Source organism: Leptosomus discolor, chromosome 1, assembly GCF_034619465.1.
Source record: "Leptosomus discolor isolate bLepDis1 chromosome 1, bLepDis1.hap2, whole genome shotgun sequence".
Classification (NCBI taxonomy): domain Eukaryota; kingdom Metazoa; phylum Chordata; class Aves; order Leptosomiformes; family Leptosomidae; genus Leptosomus; species Leptosomus discolor.
The window spans coordinates 124,478,182-124,496,615 of record NC_141391.1 but is presented as its reverse complement, the minus strand read 5'-3'; the positions used below and the strand labels follow the sequence as shown (position 1 = coordinate 124,496,615).

The 18,434-nt window shown below is 37.6% G+C and overlaps 1 protein-coding gene across 2 annotated transcripts in view; it reads right to left on the bottom strand.

Annotated features, from left to right (window-relative positions):
• ABI3BP (ABI family member 3 binding protein) overlaps positions 1–15,038 on the bottom strand; it is a 165,546-nt gene extending 150,508 nt beyond the window's left edge. For both annotated transcript variants that reach the window (XM_086463717.1, XM_086463709.1), the window contains exon 1: positions 14,960–15,038. In XM_086463717.1, the coding sequence (XP_086319843.1) occupies positions 14,960–15,038 (79 nt within the window). The remainder of the gene's footprint in view (positions 1–14,959) is intronic.
• Between the last annotated feature and the right edge of the window lie 3,396 nt (positions 15,039–18,434).

Sequence of the window (18,434 nt, the reverse complement as noted above, 5' to 3'; positions counted from 1 at the left end):
ATGTAACCCTCCATACTGTATTGTCTAGCTTCACTTGACACTTAAAGAAATCTTTTCAACTGGTATAACCACAACACAAACACTTGGTCCATTTAATTTGTTCAGAAATTACATTTAACAACCTGGGGTTGTCATGTGGGCATTCTGCCATCAGTTGTCTTGTGCTACAAGAATAATCTGTCAGAATTCCAACTTTGCTACCTGCCCAAATCAGAATAAAGACACTTTCAATTAAATAAATTCCTTGTATATGCCTTTAAAATACTTTTATTTGAAAGATGGTAACTTTTTTTTTAGGTACATCAACATTCTTAACAGACTGCACACAGCAGTTATAATTCCCCTCTGTACGTCTTTCACATCATGGGGTAATTTTGGAAATATCATTTATAATAGAAATTCACCACAAAAGGAGTACAAATATCTGAAATATCCAGTAGGATAAACCCTCAATACTGGTGTTTGGCTGAGGGCAGTAACTCACTAAGACCTCCATAGGAAGAGACAGTACGAGGGCCCAGTTCCAGCCCCATCCCTTCCAGTGCCCTTTCTCACAGCTGTCTTTCAGGATTACTGAGACCTCTTCCTTCAGTTGCAATGCATATTTAGTTTTACTAAGGCCAATCTGAAATATGCTTTCTGGTTTTATTAGGTATCAACTAAATAGATACTTCTCAGAGAAACTTGTTAGAGCATTGATATTACAAAACTATACCATTTTTAAAACTTCCTTTGGCAATTCGTCTCTAGTGATCACTACAGTTCAGAACTGAGTTAATAAGCTATAACTCGCTATTACTTTAGGACTAGTAAGGACAACACAGAGCTAAAGATGTGGTTATCACCAATTGCAGCTTCTATATATCTACATAAAACAATGTATAAAAAGGAATTTATTACTTGAATACTGCCATCTCTCTCACCTGTTTTCAGATCATTCAAGCACTTCATTTAAATTTCCACTTCTGTCCTTTTCACTATCTCCCTCACAAGGCTCCTTACACATGTTGGTTTAAAGTTATTTTTTGTTGGACTAAGTACAGTAACTATCCTTATTTTTAAGGTACAAAGCTGAAAAGAGCCTGAATTTAAACTCAGGATCTCACTTCAGTTGTCCAACACCCATTTCCAGCTTACAATCTGCAGCTTATCTCCCATTTGTTAAAGTTCTAAAATTTCTTAAAATTTGTTGAAAACAAGCAAGAAAACTGCTGTTTGAGAATAAACAAGTCTGCAGCTCTGATGAAAAAGGGAACAGGAGTTAAACTTCTGACAACTTCTTTGGACAGAGTTTGAACAACCTGTCCCTGACTCCTGTCATAAGATATTGTCTAATTTTCCTTTTAAATCATAGAAATTTCCACTCTTTTCTTTGCCCAGTCAACAAACTTAGTTGACGGCCAAATATGTCTGCTAAAAATTAAATTTAAATAAAATTCAACATCGAACAATTCAACATTTTTGAAGGATAGGGACGGAACAAAGCCTATCCATTATTTTAAATGATTTACGCCCCCTGAAACTCCTTCAAGTTGAACAATTCTTGACAGATACTACTTTTCAAACCAGCAGCACACAAACCACAAAACCTGAAAAGACATTATTTCTCCTTGAAAAAACCTCCTTGTTAATAAAACAACCTCAAACCCTTATTTCATTCTAGATTATGGATCGCTTATTTGCAGTAGGATAAAGCTTGATTTGGATTTGATGTAATTACAGTCTCCAAGGCATTATTCCTCTGGCTTTACTCTCAGAGCGAGATGTTTGTTGCTGGTTTTCCCTGACTGTCCTGGCATGTCTTTTTCTGAGCTGATGCAACTCCACCTGGACAGAGATGACGAGACAGTGACTGCATCTTGCCCAGAAGAACTTGTCTTTCCAAGCCTGGCTCCTTCTCCTTTCCAAGGAAATAGGTCCAAGGCAACTCCACCCAAGTTGGGCTATGAAGAAAACTGTATCTTGGTCAAAAAACCTGTTAGATTCTGCATAAAGATATTCAGTAAAGGTGTGTAGAAGACTGTGGGGAGGAAGAAAAGTCTCCCGAGTTTTCTAGCTCTAACTCCTTTTTAAGCCTTCAAAGAACATCAGCTAACGCAAACACCAAAAGAGAAATGTGGTCTTCAGATATGGCCGCACATAAGTAGTCATATTTTATAGCTGATCAGCTGAATAAACCCACAAACTTTCTTTAACAGCTCCTCGACAGGGAAAGTTCAACAAGATACTAAGAACTTAAACAGGTAAGGAATTCAGATGCAGTTGGTCTGATTCTGCCCACAAATTAAAAATAGATTGAAATGATCAGTAGTAGAGGCTGTGGACCTTAATGCAACAAGTTTCTCAAGAACATGTTCATTGGCAGGCAGTGTTTAGCATCACCTCTCCCTTAATCCATTTCTCATTTACAGATATGAATGCATTTTTTTAAAAATTAAAAATCAAAGGCAAAATTAAAAACAGTATCTGGAACTACAACTGCATTTTCTTCTGAAAGAAGAGTAAAGATACTATATTTTACAATCCACGATGTTATCATTCATTACCGAATGTACAGACAGTCTGCTACATGAATTGATGTGTACACAGATTGCAGTGAGGTTCTCACATTGTAGTAGTCATTTTGAAGTCTGTTCCTCACATGTCATCACTGTGTGTTACATCAGAATACATAATTTTGGGTTTTTTTTCAATACGTACTTTTTGGATTGATTTGCTGTGTGACTATTCATCTGGGGATCTTTTGAAATACTTTGGGAGAAAAGGAGTCAGATTTAAAAGAATATGAAATAACTGATGGTAAGGAACTATCGTTTTCGCTGAGTTAGAATAAGCAGCTTTGAATTAATGGAAAAAAAGCCCCAAGCAGTAGTAAAATGATAATTGCATGTTTTTCTATATCCATAGAACAAAACAGGTAGCCACACACTGAAATTCTCTTTCTGTGATATTATCTTACTTGCCGTACTCCAAGCAGTTGAAAGAGCAAGTCTTCAGCTCAGCATTCTGTAACATTGGCTTAGATGTTTTTTCCGATTCAGCACATGGTTATTTTTTAAGGTCAAAACTGTTTAAAGATAGTAGCATTTAGACAGCTAGCAGGGTTTGCAAATATGCTAACAGCTCAAATTTTAAACCACCGTGTACTTCCAGCTCTTAAGTTTTAAACTGATCTATGAACCTCAGAATCACCAATGTATCGAGTTATGTTTCAAGATGTTGCCTTCTCTGTTGTAAATCTGAAGAGTTGGGACCCAGTCCTTTTATGCACTAGCCCTCACTTCTGATAAGATCTCTTATCACTAATAAGCCAGTGCATAGAGCACTACAAAGTAGACCCAACTTCATAAAATCCAGGAAGAAGAGTAGTCGGTGACTAAAGGTATTAGCCAGGAAAAAAGTCTGAAAAAATAGGAGTCATCCTGCTTAGAGGAAAAGTACATAGGTAGATATGAAGACAGTATCCAAATATATAAAACAAGAAAAAAACCCCAAAGCTCTGAGGGAAAGCAGTCTGAATAATTTCTGCTCCGTATCTGTGAAGAGCAGAAGTGACATAAACTATAGCAAGGAAGATGGATGGAAAACTGATAAAGGCAGTGAAGTTCTAGAACTAACTGCCTCAGGAATAAGCACAAGGGGGTCAAAATTACGTCAGGAAGTCCACTTCAGCCCCGTGTTTCTTTGTAGAAATGAATAGTTTTCCACTTGAAGCTTATCGGTTTTTCTCCTGCACCTATGTATGCATCATGAAGCCTGAAGAAGGGCTGCCCACCTCGATGTTATGCTTGAATTCCAGTATCCTACTTCCTATCTTCAAGATGTGGATATTGACAATTCAATAAAGCATGATCTCTTCAACATATACTAAGCATAACAGAACTGCTAGGGAGAGGCAAGATGTGAGAACAGAAAAATATCTTGGCTCAACTGCTTGAGTTAAGGGCAAGAGCGAGCATCCAGGAAACTGCAAGCTGTTCAGTCTAACCTTGGTCACCAGGAACAGAAGGTCACACCTATGCACATGACGAACAAGAAGGTGATTTGGAACAGTCAGTACAAATTTACCAAGGCCAGACTGTGTCTGACCAACCCTGCTGCCTTATGTAATGCTATTACTGGCTTGGCTAAAAGGGGAAAGTCGCGAATGTTGTTTACTTCGACTTTGACACAATCTCGAACAGACATCCGTCCAGCCAAACCAGAGAAATGCAGACTGGATGGGTAGATTACAAGATAGATGGGAAATTTGGCTCAAAGAATGGCAGTCAGTGGTCAAAAGCCCAAAGTCTCCATTGATGGTCTTTCTGGTTCTCTAGCAATATCCACTGTAATTCCTGAACTCATTTCAGCGAGGGAGAAAGTTTTGTAATTTGTGTACACTTGGGAAAGAACTTGGGTTGGGCAAATAAAAGAAGATGAGTTATACACAGTGATCTACTTCCAAATTGAAGTGAGACAAACTAGATTGAGACAGCCATTGGGAAATCGGTACACATCAAACTACCTTCTCAAATCAAACTACAGGATGGCAGTGCAAGTAGCGAGACAGACACTGCTGCACTCCTGATGCCTCAGTAAGTTTGAACAGTTTGTTTCTCTGTCAGGAGTTAACGTTTAAGTAAGCACACCCATGCCCATCTCATGAGAATGACAGTCCAGTCTGTAGTTTAGTTCTCAAAAGACCTAAAATAAGATAACCTTGAACAGAAACACGTATTTTATCAGAAGGTAACATAATAATTCATTTCTAGCAGAAATATTTAGACACAGAATGGTGCAACCTGCCCATCACATTGACATTGTGTATGTAGGGTCCATGCCCATGAAAGTACAAGGCATTTAATAACTCCTAAATGTATGCAAACTTGTAAGAACATACTTAATACCTTACTACTGTCTAATAGGATTTAATTTCTAATTATAAATCCCCCATTATGCTGTTTACACAGTTGAAACAGGCCTCTTAAAAATGATAAGCATCAAAAGATGAAGATCAAATGGGATCATCCCTTCTCTAAAGTCTCAATAGCTTTTCGCTTCCAACATCACAACCATCATATGATCACACAAAGTACCTGAGCTCTCTGCTCAAAATTTTCTTCCAATGTCCAAGACGTACAGGACTTCAAATAGTGCAAGGGTTAATAGCTTTGGATGTGCACTTGGCAATGGTGCTTGCAATATTCTGTGTTTTGACTTTGGAATAAGTTCCACATTTTTCAGAAGCAGACAACTGATAAAGCCATTAAGTGTCTGAAGTATACATAAGAACGCTCAGGTGTTGCTGTATGTCGCATGCTAAACTCAGAAAGAACAAGCAAACTTCATCAGCTAACAAAAATAGTAATAAAATATGAAATGCTGCTCTGCTTTAAGGACTGCAGTTTGGTCTTGTCAATGCGTTCAAGTCTGTCAGCAAAGCTTTTAATGAGTTATTTACTTCTGATTTAGAAACTGATAGACACAAACTAAAAAAAAAATAAAATAAATTGCTGAGTTTCCAACAGACCAGTCAAAATAAAATGCTTTCATTTATGTTGGTGTCCAAACTGAACATTCTCACACATGTCTATGACACTAGCTGGATACAGCTGAGTCCTGTAAGGGTGGATTCCAGCTGCATATAGTTTTTCCAGATGGAAAATATATCTCATCTTGCACCATTAGATGAGATGAATCTCATGACTGATGACCTGGCTTCTTACAAAAATAAAAGTAACAGATTAAGAAAAATCACAGGTGACCCTTTTTGTTATCTTCTATATTGTTCCACATCCTGGGTTTGCAGAGATCAAAGGAAAGCTTCTACAGTTCAAGCAAATGTCTGAAGAAGTAACAGACTTCCAGCAAGTCTTTAATTAAAAGAGTATGAAAATAGAAACCACTAATAAGTTAAAATACTTGATTGTTTTAGGAAGTAATATTGAATTACAAAATCTGGCAGAAATTCTTTTTTTTAATACTGTGAACACCTGGTGAAGCACAGGTATTTTTACCCCACTTTAAGAAAGCTAAAATATGAAGTAAACTGTTCTAAATCAATGGATTGGAGAAAAAATTGGAAATTAAATATATTTATTAAAAGTACATAATACGTAAAGTAAAAGCTATGCGTACAATTAAGGCAGAGCTAAGATAAGTTCCAAACACTTATTTTTGCTACTAACAAAGTATTTCGTCTCTTCTTACACCTATTTGCCTTCCTACCTGGGACATGGTAGACAATGTAGAGTTTACATTCTCTGACTGTATTTCCAACTCTATATCCATCACATCACCTGCTTCATTTTGAGCACATTGCCTTCTATCTACAGAGAAGAAAGCAAGCAGTGGGGACTAACCTCTGTTTCTAACCCACCTTTCTATGTGCTTATTTACTTTTTTTTTTTAATTCTCCATCCAGTGTTTTATTGAAAGAAAAATAAAAAAGCCAACAGAGAAAACACTATCAGCTACACAAAAGGAAGACTTATGCTAATTTTGGGGCAGGATAGGGCCACGTACACCTATGCAGAGACCCATCAGCTAGGCAATCTGTGTATGATTGACTTTGCATTTTCACTTGTACTTCCCTCAAGCATGTATCCAATTGTTCATGGAGAATTTATGGTATGTAGAAAGTTATGTCTCTGTCATCACTGATCTTGTAACCCAACGTGCAGTAGATTACATTAATTCCCAAGGAATGTTCTCTGACTTAATGGTGTATTAAGTACACAAATATTGCTTCACAACTTCACAGAGTTTTAAAACGAGATAGTTCTTCTCATGCCAGTTTTGTTTAACAACTGGCAAATATTTTAACACTACAAAAGCAAATTAATGGAAAAAAAATACCTAGAAAAGCCAGGTCATGGAAAAAAAATATCCACAATGCCTGAGATTTCTACACTGAAACAGGACATAAATAAGAATATCCATTTCCTTTGTCTGGTGGAGCCTCTGTAATTTTTCTTCAGCCTTAATACAATGCACAACCTCACATTCCCTTCAAATAAATATACTAATAACAGATGATGTCGATCACTAATTTCTGTAAGTATTTCCAAATGAAAAGGCAACTAAGTAAATATCTGGCATATTATTGAGAAACTTTGCTTTCTATGAATTCATTACTGCACGTTAACAACATACTAATGCTTTTATCAACTGCTATTTGACCATGTTACTAAAACTGAGAGAGTACAGGGGGACTGATAAAAGCCTAGATTAAAACAAATTATTTTTGACACAAAGCATTTACCAAAAATGAACTAGATCCCACAATGATTCTGCTCAAAAAGTTTGCATAATTAGTATTTCAATCCTTTAAAAAGAATAATCTTATTTATGATGTTTGTACAAAGACTTGACAAACAGAGAACATAAATTTACTACACCATCACCAACTGAGTCACAACAGATTTATCCTCTACTAAGGAGCACTGAATAGTTGACACTAGCAGGGAGATGTTTTTATCAGGATTGCCATATTTTTCTTTCCTCATAATTAAAACAAACCAGGAAGAAATGTTGAAGAGATGCAGTATTTATGCTTGTGATTTTGTCACAGCATAGCTAAAAGCTGGTTCTCATCAGTAAGGGAGCAAATAATGGACTACCAATGAGGAGTAATTTCATAGTCGGGTCCACAACAGCAAATAGCTGTTATTAAGATCTATGGCAAAGGAAGGAGAGCTATTGATTTGAGCTGAATGTGCAACCCCCTACTTTTACCAGAGAGAGCTCTTCATCAAACTAAGAATTCACGGTTCTCAAATCTGACCACAGCCATTTCCCTAACTGTGTAACACGCTATGCTTCAGCATACACTGTGCTATAAATAAAAACTGTGCCCTGCCATTTAATCCAACCACTTCAGTGTTTGTATGAGCCAGAGATAGTGGAACTCTGCCAAAATTTCCAGGTCAGACAACACAGTTTTCATCCTATTACCTGTATCCTAAGGCTCAATTTCTTACCAACTTTCAGACTACTGCACCCATTCTTTTATTTTCAGCATATGCTTCTGCGTGTTGTACAGACACACTGAGATTTTAAAAGAAGAGTGATAAGTGATAAAGTCTGAAGTCTTGCATTTTTCACATTGTGCATATTTCTTGTTCATGTATAGGCTTGAACTGTGGTAATGAGGGAATCTAAACTGCCAGAAAATGTTTTCACTTCAAAGTCAGATAACAACCTTCTGGGACATTTCAAGTTTACATATTTGTATTCTTGAACCAACCAGAATTTTGTGTGTTCTAAAATGATTCCAGACTTTTACATCATAGAAAGAAAAATTAAAGTGAATAATTAATATAAAGCAGAGGCAAGCAGCTGACAAAAGGAGAAAAGATTTTTCCCTATGCAACTTCAAAAATAGTGTTATCCCACATACACTGCTAGTCCTCTAAAACTGGCCAGGTTCCCAAAGTATTAATTATGTAAACTCCTATCTAGCAGTCTGTGGCCATTTATAGATTCATAAACTAATGCCACAACTGCCAGTGATAGGAAAGAATATTACAATCTCTTACTGCTTTATTGAATCATGCTTTTCCTGAGCAGATTTCAAGAATAATGCAAAAACTTTGAACTATACAAAAATGCAGAAATAACCCTACAATAGAAATTCCCTCACACTTTTGAGAATCCATTTTGCCATTGACTCTCCAGCTTGAATGACAGCACTGAATTACAATCCCTTATTAAGCAGGGACAGTAACACTCTAGTGTTAGCACACCACAGACACAAAAATAAAAATCAAATCACACACAGAGGTTTAGGTACATCATTAGGTTGGGTTTTATTGAAGTGGATTTATTCACATGGAGCCATACTGCCTTGACATGTTTGTTCAAGGTAACCAGGATTTGCATAAAAACTTATTTCTTTGACTACAATTAGCCAAAGGAAAAAAATAATCATGGATTCACTTCCCTCATTTATTTTTCTTCCAGAAAACACTCTAAACAATATGAAACCATTACAGAGTGATGGATCTCAGCAACACCTCTAAAGTACTTTACAAAACAGTGGTTAGATTTTTGTCTACCAATCTCTGAACAAGTGCAGCAAATACTCCCCTCCAGACTGGGAGAAAACTAGCTTTCTTCTGATAAAAAAAAGATTCCCTAACTCCCTGCGCCTTTAGAGCTAGTATCTCCAGTAGCTAGTGCCTCAACTCTTTACCAGCATCTTATTCAGCAGCTCTGAAGTGGTGAAGAGTCTGGGTTGATATTCTTAATGTGACCATCCTCACATAACCTCACCTGGATATTGGCACTTTCTGATGACATCACTTTGGTTAAGCAATGAGTGCAAAAACATCTAATTCTGGTGACCATAATTACAATTACAACTTTGTCAACAGTAGAAGTTCACTTGGTGGTTCAAAACTTGACCTGTTTTGTTCTTCACCTTGACATGGCACACACTGGTTTGCTCAAGTGGGGAGGCTTAGGGTTAATTTAGCCAAAGCATAATCTCATATGATTGGTATGTTTTGAAGGACAGCTGTGCTGGGAAAGTTGGCCCAGGCCTTTCCCACACAAAGGTTTGTTTCATGATACTGCCAGTAGTCATTTTCATGAACACCATCCTCACAGCAAAATGAGACAAATACATATTTCATAAAGAAAACTTGTATTACATATATGTTGGCCTATATTGTAGGAAACCAAATTTCTAACTAACGGCATTTGAATTAAGGCCTGTCAGGCAAGCTTGGGTGGCATCTGGACTGCTTCTGGCTGCCTTCTTGCACTTCGGAGCAAACTATAGACTGGACTGTTTTGCTAATAGCCTATTTTAGGCCACTTTTCAGAACAGTAATACCTGCCTCTCTTCATACCAAGATTTAATGTGACACTGATGCACAATCCATGCCAGCGAGTAAGCCTCCAACCATCTCCTGCAAAAGCCAGTAGTCAATAACACTCCATAGCAACAAATTTATCCTCCTCACCAATAATTTCAAGTCTGCACTTGAATTTCCCCAAGGAAAAGAAATCCACTCAGAGCTGCACAAACAGTTCTGACTACGGCAGGTCATTGCTAGCCATTTTTTCCCCCTGGAGCAGGCAGAGATTTCTGTTTGCACATGCAATGTGCAGTACACACCTGGTAAGCCCAAACATTCCAAAGAAGCCTCAGACCCGTTGACCATTCACAGTACCATCAGTTAATAGATACAGAGACTATACTATCCATATATAGCAGGTCTGGCCAAAGAGCAGCAGCAGTATTTACCCTATAGTTCTCCTCTCAGGTAAGTTATGTAACCTGTCCTGCTGGAACAGCTAGATACAAAAGATTATATGGAGGAGGACCAAAAAATAATATTCAAAAAGAGGTACTTGGGAACGTTAAAAATAAAATTAAGAGGTGGAGGTTGTACAGATTCCCCAGCAGTGAGATCATTTTAGAGGCATTCATATGCTATGGAATTTAATCCTGGCAGAATCCACCCATGTGTATCATCACACTATCACACCACTGTCTGTGCTAGTATAAAAATGGAGTTCTGCTGTTACAGATTACATTTGAACTTGGAAGCCTGATGCTCAATACCAGGTTTTGTTATGTTTTTGTGCAATTCTAGGACACAACTGTCTGTGCGATAAGATAGCTTTGATTAAGTGAGCTGCTATAATGGCAACAATCTTATGGGTTGTTTTCATTTTCAGCAAAGAATGAGCCAAATTTGCCATGACATATCTACTGACTGAAAAACCTAGCCACTCAGTCATACCAGCTATATGATCCCTTTGAAATTTCTCATAGGACTTTATTGTAATTTATGTGCCACTAAACATAAGAGAAGTATTTCACACAAATCAAAGCTATTTTGCACTTCCCATTCCAGACACTAAAAAAAAAAAAAAATAGTTCGATATTTTAGTCCAAACTGGCCTCCTCCTTATGTTTTTTTAAAGGTTAATGCATCGTGCATTTTGAAAAATAGTTCCCAGAAAGATGTTTTGTAAACCATGGAGAAAGTAACACATATCTTTTAACTCCTTTTGTGGCATTTTGATATGCCAGCTTCATTATATGTTCAAAAAAAAAAAAAAAAAAAAGGTATCAACTTGTAGAAGACTTTTCCCTGTCTTACAATTTCTGCCCTGCTATCCTACAGCTGCCAAAGGGGTACAGATGGGAAGTGAGAAGGAGGGCAGCACAAGAGTTTAAAGATTAGGGCTTCGCTGTTGCAGTATAGTGACTGTGATACATTGAAATAATTCAACTTTGTTTTAACTGCTTGACACCAGTAAGTGAAAACACATGCAGAGTTTAACCTCTGGTTAGGAAGAAGTATTACATAATATAGTATAGCCAGCAAATTTATCTATGAATAAAATTAGCCTATTCCTTTTACAAATGTCAACAGTAAGTTTGGAAGCATACTGTAAATACAGCATTCACTCTAAAAGGGATGTCAGCTATAATTACCATAAATACAACTCTTAGCTAGTGCTTATCCACAATATTATCTAACATTCCTGTACACTTAACGACAACAACAAAAAAACTTAGAGTAAAACTATTATTTTTCCCACTTATCTCCACAGCTGACAACTGTAGAAATAAGAAAGTTTTGGACCTGGTTTTCCCTATACACATCTGTAAATCAGGCTCTTTCCCATGGTCCAATAAGGAATGTCAAGTCTGTACTCTTTTTCCCTAAGGAGGCAGCAGCCAGGAGGAAGGTGAATTAAGGTTTCCTGAGCCCTTCCTGGAATACAAAACAGGACAGGCCTGAATCCTGGAAAGCAGAACAAGGATGGGCCTGAATTCCAATCTACCTGATGACTAATTGAAATAGTAGGAAAACCACAGAGGTCAGAAACATGGCGGGCGGGGAGAGACACCACAAAAAAAACCCCAAAAACCTTACACACCCAAACAAAAGCCAGAAAAACATTCAGACTCTTCTTTTTAAAAACTTCATAAAACTAAGTTTATAAGAAGGGATCAACCCCAAATTCTCTTCAGATCTACTGAAGAAAAACAGAACATGAAGATACAGAGAAGCTAATCAGAAACAGAGATTATAGTGAAAAAGTGCATTTCTATGCACATCTGTGTTGTAACTGTAAAGTCAACTGGCATAATCAAAATCATGAAATGCTCTTTTACCAAACACTAAAAGTGTTGCCTTCAACAACATTTTTATCAGGTCCATCTGGAAAGATGCCAGTGAAACACTGCCTACAAGGCAGTACAATCTCGTGGATTATGTCCTCTAACTTGTTTATTCTTGGTTCTGTGGCTTTGATTTTTTTATCTCCCTCTCAGATTCAGGATGCTCTGCTTACCAACTCCTTCTCTAAAGACAAGACTTTTTGTCTGTACTCAACTCCTGTCTAGTGAGATGATACTGCTTTCTTCAAATATGGAACGTTTCTGTTACGCAGGACCACATAGAGGTGTACTTTCTGTACAGGCAAAACTACTATAATACAGGATACATAGAAGCAGCATAAAGTTTCCACTGGAAATTTTAAACGATATGTCCCTGATTTTGACTCCTTGAGTCATCTTGGTAGCGTTTCCAAATTATCTCTCCAACAGTGCCCTAATTTTTGAAGTAAAAATAATTACAGAAAGAATTTTTTAATAAAGAACCTTCTTGAGAACAACAATAATGTTTTCTTTATCATTCTAGTCAAACACATGCTTGTGCAGGTGAAAGTACAAAAATACATGGGAAAAGGGAATCACGTGTGTTGCAGCCTCCTGAACAGCATATTTGAACACAGTCTCTCAAATAGCTCTGGAAGCCACTGACATCCAAAGGGTGTGCTGGCTCTGTTCCTTTGCAGCTGCAGGAGGCAAGATGTTCTTTCCACCTTGTATCACTGAGAGGATTTCCCAGTCCGTGAGACCAGGGATCAGTGCGTTTCACCTCCTGGAGAGAAGACTTGAGCACTAGAATTCCAAAGCACTAGTAAGAACAGCAAGATTTACACTGATAACCTGTTCACGGGAGTACCTGCACCACTAACCAAATCAATTTTGGCTAGATTGTTCTCCCTCAAGTTATGAAATTGATTCCACTGTTCCCCATAGAGCAAGAGTGACTCTGGAGCTTCAGTTACGTAGTTCATGACTTGAGCACAGGAATTCACTGGAATTTAAGCTTGCTTAGCAGGACAGAGTAGCCCTCTTCACAGAATACTACCTCTACATATCCTAAATTTAAAAATACTTTAAGATCCAAACATACTCTTTGCTTATGAAAAAATTCTGGACTCCATATCACACAAGAAAAGGACAATCCTTTGAACATTTCCAGGTTGCAGCTAGGTACTAATACACTTGCTTTTCAATGCAGTTCATTATAAACAATAACCTGAGGCAGCTGCAAACAAAAGAATTAGACCTATGTTTCAACACTGCAATGGGAGAACCTTTAAAAAAGTTATTTCATTGAAATAAAATTGAGTTTCCACCTGCAGCTTTATGCGTTTGGCAAACAGAACTTCACTTTTGCGATGTTATTTTAGGACAGAGAAAAATGTATCCCAGAGTTAATCTGCCCCTGACTGCAGTGAGTCAGTAGCCGTGTCTGAATTTCACAGTTAACATAAATTTACAGCCACTATTCTATGGTAGTGAGCTGAATGTTCAGTGAAACCCCTTAAAAAGACAAGCACTATGAAAGTTCCTTCCCTCAAAGCAGGCAATACATACAAGGTTCCCCTCTGCTCAACATAATCCTCACCTATGAAAACTGCTACATTAGTTTAGTTACAGATTGGATTTTTTTGATAAAACGAAGGTCTTTAAGCCTGCTTGACTTGAACAACAACTGATTATCTATGTTACTCACAGACTACACATTGCCCCACTATTAGCAGTATGCACAAAACTCCACATTGGCTACAGAAAGCTACTTCCAAAAGAACATCACTGGGGAAAAAAGAAAAAAGAAAAAAGAAAGAAATCTAAAGTCTCTTGGGGAGGGGTGGGGGGTGAAAAATCACCTCTTCTCCCCAAAATACTTTTAGGATCCCAATCTATGAAACAGAATCTCCCAGGAGGCCCTCAAAGTGCTGATTTCTTAATAAATGTTCTCATCACTAGGTCACAGCTTCCTTTCTAAATGTTACTGGTTGCAGGAGACTGCAGATGTAAAAATGCATTGCAAAGCACAGTAGACTCAGGCAAGCACTTCTACAAAGTGAGAGCAATATATAGAGTACAGAAACAGTTGTGAAAGTGCTGTTTTAATGCCAAGGTACTACAAAATGTTTTACGATCTAGATATAGAGATATTATTTTCATTTTATGCTATGACTGTTCTTCTAGCAGTAATAAAATACTTGTAAAATGCCAATGTTACATGGGTCACATTAGCAAGGAAGAGAAGACATCCCTGCCAGCTTTGCAAATCTACTGTACTTCCAGACTCCAGGAGAAAGGAATAGTTAAACAACTATTCACACAGGCTTGGAGGCTATTTTCCTTCTTGTGGAAATTTTAATAAATCATATTTCCTCCCTCAAAATGCATATAACCTGACCTACAAAGTCAATTCCTATGAATTAAGGATGGATATAAATGGAAAGCATAAAAGTTCTTTCAAGACAGAACTGAAATCTTCCACCAACACCACAGGGTGCTTCTAAGTCACATTTCCTTTAAAACCTTAAACCACAAACCTGCACAATGCTGTCTAAATCACTACAAAATCATTAAATACAGTTACTTTGTTTCCTGGTACTTCTCACTACAGTCACGAGATACCATGAAAACATTTCAGCTTGTTTTATTCAAGAGCTTTAAAGTTACTCTCCTGTACCTGGACCTTGCCCTGTTGACTGATCCTTTCATCTTTTCCATCATCTTTAATCATTCCTAACATGTTGAAAGCAAATTTCCATGGCAAAACACAAGCATTAAAAAACAAAAAGCCCCACAACAGAAAAACAAACAAAAACCCAGAAAGTTGTCATAGCTACTTGCCTCTTGGCAATTTCTGAGCATTTCCCAGGTTTAGTGTAATACATCCACAGAAAAGGAGAAAGACCAATCTTGACATCATGGTCACAAACCCAACTTCGCACTGGGAATGATTCTGACAGGTATCACACAAAAGTACTGCAGCTGCATTTAAGTGAACTGTTCTCTCTGTGACAAGAGGCAGCAACACTTTGACACAAGCTTAGTTTACACAGTGGGAGGAGACAGGATGACATCATTCACTCCCACTGGAAAAGGAGAATTAGCATAAAAAAAAAAAAAAAGATTATCAGGCTCCCCCTACAATAATCTTCTGGGGTTTGTTACAAGGTCTTTCCACCACTCCGGATAAGAGATTACTGTTTGATCACTTAAATTTCATGCAAATAAACCCAGGAATATCAAAACGGCTATTAACTGAAAACTGATCTGAGAGACAGTCTCACTGTTTTATCCAAGAAAGTTGGACTTAAAATGAAAAAATTACATTCACAGTACTCAGAAAAATGTTTGCTGTATTGAACTCAGTATTTTTGCAATCTCAAGATTTTGCTTAAGATGAATTTGGGCTAGATGTGGCTTTCATCCAAGCAAAATGAATACCAGTTTCATTTGACATGACATTACAAACAGGTATGATAAATACTTATTCAGCAAAAGATTTGAAAGAACTAAATTTCATTTTTTCACTTGTATCTGATTTTGGCAATTTAAAAATATTTTCTATTTTCCTGTTTCATACACGTCTGGCGAGTCAATGGGCACAATGCACACTGAAAGCAAAAAGGCAATGCATCTCCTTCCAGGAGCTAGATCCTCTCACCAGTTACATAGCTTTTAATGGAATAATGGAATTTATTTTTTCATTTACAGCTGTTTCACTCAATGTTTACAAGGAGCCAACTAAGCACAGAATTTTGTCCTACTTACAGTTGAGAAGGTGGGAAGGAAAGGGTGAAGCAGAAGAAAAAGGTTGCAACTGAATAAGAAAGAATTCAGTCTCAGTATCTGGAAAACATCCCAAAAGAGATTAACCTATTCAACTAAGCAGTGATATCTTTCTGTAAAAAATAAAACAACCCCAAAACCAAAGCAGAAAAACCCCACCCAAAGAAAAAAAACCCCACCCCAAACCAGTCCCTAAAAAGAAAAACCCCCAAACATATCAATTGCTTGCAATATGTAAAGCTCTTCAGTATGCTCAGTCTGTTCCCACTCCCCACTTGCCTGGTCCTGACATCGTCCTACTTTCATACAGTGTTCTATAGGCAGAGAAAAATCGCAGCATTAGTGCCTGTGCTGGGTTGAAACAAAGTAGTTTAAATCGGAAGGGTAACATATTGAAGCATACAAGAGTATTTCTTAAAAAACAAACAAACAACAAAAAAACCACCAAAACCAAAAACAAAAACAAGATTAGTACTGTATTTAAAAGACCCCATATACTCTATAATTCAGGAAGAACTTCAAAACAGAAGCTAACAGTAATGGTCCTAGAGACAAAACCAAGGAATTTCAAGCTCTTCTAATCAGTATGGTCAGCCTACAGCTATAACAAAAACAGTTTGACAATGGAAATGTTTTCCAACCTGATCACACCCTCTTAACTTTTCATAAGGAAACCTTTTTCTGACTCACTAACTTAAATCTGGGAATAGCAGGTTGGAAGTCAGTATTATAGATAGACACCACCATCCCTCCCCTCCCCCAAAAGAGAAAGAGTCCCCAAACACTATTACCTGTACAATTCGTATGAGATGAAAAGATGTTTAAAAGGCCATACAGTTGGAAGCTGGACAGGAGTCTCCTACAACACTGACCACAGCTGATGGCAAAAGAGTTTTAAACGACACAAAGCTGGATACCCAGAGCAAATGTGCTATTTTCTTTTTTTTTGGTTGAAATGCTATTTTCAAAAATGGTCCAGAAAGCACATTCTATTTTTTCCTCTTTAAAACTGAAAATAAGAACTCGATCACTGGATGGAGTAGTCTCTCAGAAGCAATGGGAAAAATTACTTCTTGGTCACACACAGCTGTCTTTGTATTACTGTAGAGTGGATTCCACTGGTTTCTCTTACGGCAAATTCACTCTCCTTTCAAAGTTCACACAACACCTTTCCACAAAATATACGAAGGCAAATTTCTATTCAGAAAAATCTCAGTGAAATATATTAGTTATTTGGCTACCTAATAAAATTGGGTTTAGCCCCTCTCTCAGAGATAAATGCACTCTCATACCTGCTTTCACAACCCCTTGCTTTCCTGCTGCCAGTTATACCTTTCCTCTTCCTCCTGTACATTATCCAAACACTTATCTTTGTCTGGTATGCCATAGGGACATTTAATCTTCCCCTTGAAACCCTGGCAGACTATCCAGGTCCTTTTCCCTATGATCATTCCTGTAGAAAACAGCTCTGCTCAGCCCAGAATTCAGAAACCCCACGTCATGATGCATTTCCTTGTCTTATCAAGCATATGTTTCACCAGGGGCAATCATGGTTCAATAACCAGATGCAAGTGTAAGTTTCTGTTAAATACATGCAGGGTCTCCAAAAATCGGTAATATAATATTCTCTTCTAGTTTTGCAATATGCTCCACGCATCTGCATCACCTATGTGACCATTGATTTTGCGTACTTATTTTCTTACAGGAGCAACCTTTCATAGGAAACCTCTGTTGTATGAAAAAAATGAAAAAACACACACAAGCTTCTCTTTCCTTTTTCCTAAATCCTGCTGTTGTTCACTGGATGCCGACTATCGCAGTGAAAAACCAAACATGGGAATAGAAGGGAGTTCCTGGGACTTTAAGCACTGTCCTGCACTACTGGATGCTTCCGTAATGCTGTTCAGGTGTCAGATTTCTCCTCTGGTTGGAGGGCTCCTCCATTTAAATCTCCATTTAAACAGAGACAGCATCTGGTTTCAGTTCACAGAAATAAAAACTGTATGTCACAATTCACAGCAGAAATTATCTAACCCAGAAGTTCCTCAAGTTTCTCTCATCCACACAAACCTGGAATAACATTACCCATCCTTTGACCCCTCAGAATGAAAAGATTAAACAAAGAAGAATCAATTAATGACAGTTTTGTGTTATTATACCTTTAGCATGAAAGGCAAGAAAAACAAGATAAGCGCAGTTATGAAAAGCCTCAAACAGATCAAATTTGTTCAGGACAAGTCAAAACCTCTGATCCCCCTAATGACTCCTCCTCTTCAGCACCAAATTCATGCTTAAGTAACAAAGTCAAGTACTCAAAAGTTTACTTGCTTACCTCAACTTCAACCAAGTCTCTCTGGGGTTGATCTCCAAAACAGAGATTCCAACAAGATGGTATCACAGCTACTCTGGGAGCAGAACAGAGCTTTTCTAGTTCTATTTTAATAGTTCCCAGACCGGCAAGTACAGTGAAAACAAGAGTGTAAGAAGGAAAAGAAAAAGGTGGGGGAACAGAGCGGGGCAGAGCAGGAGA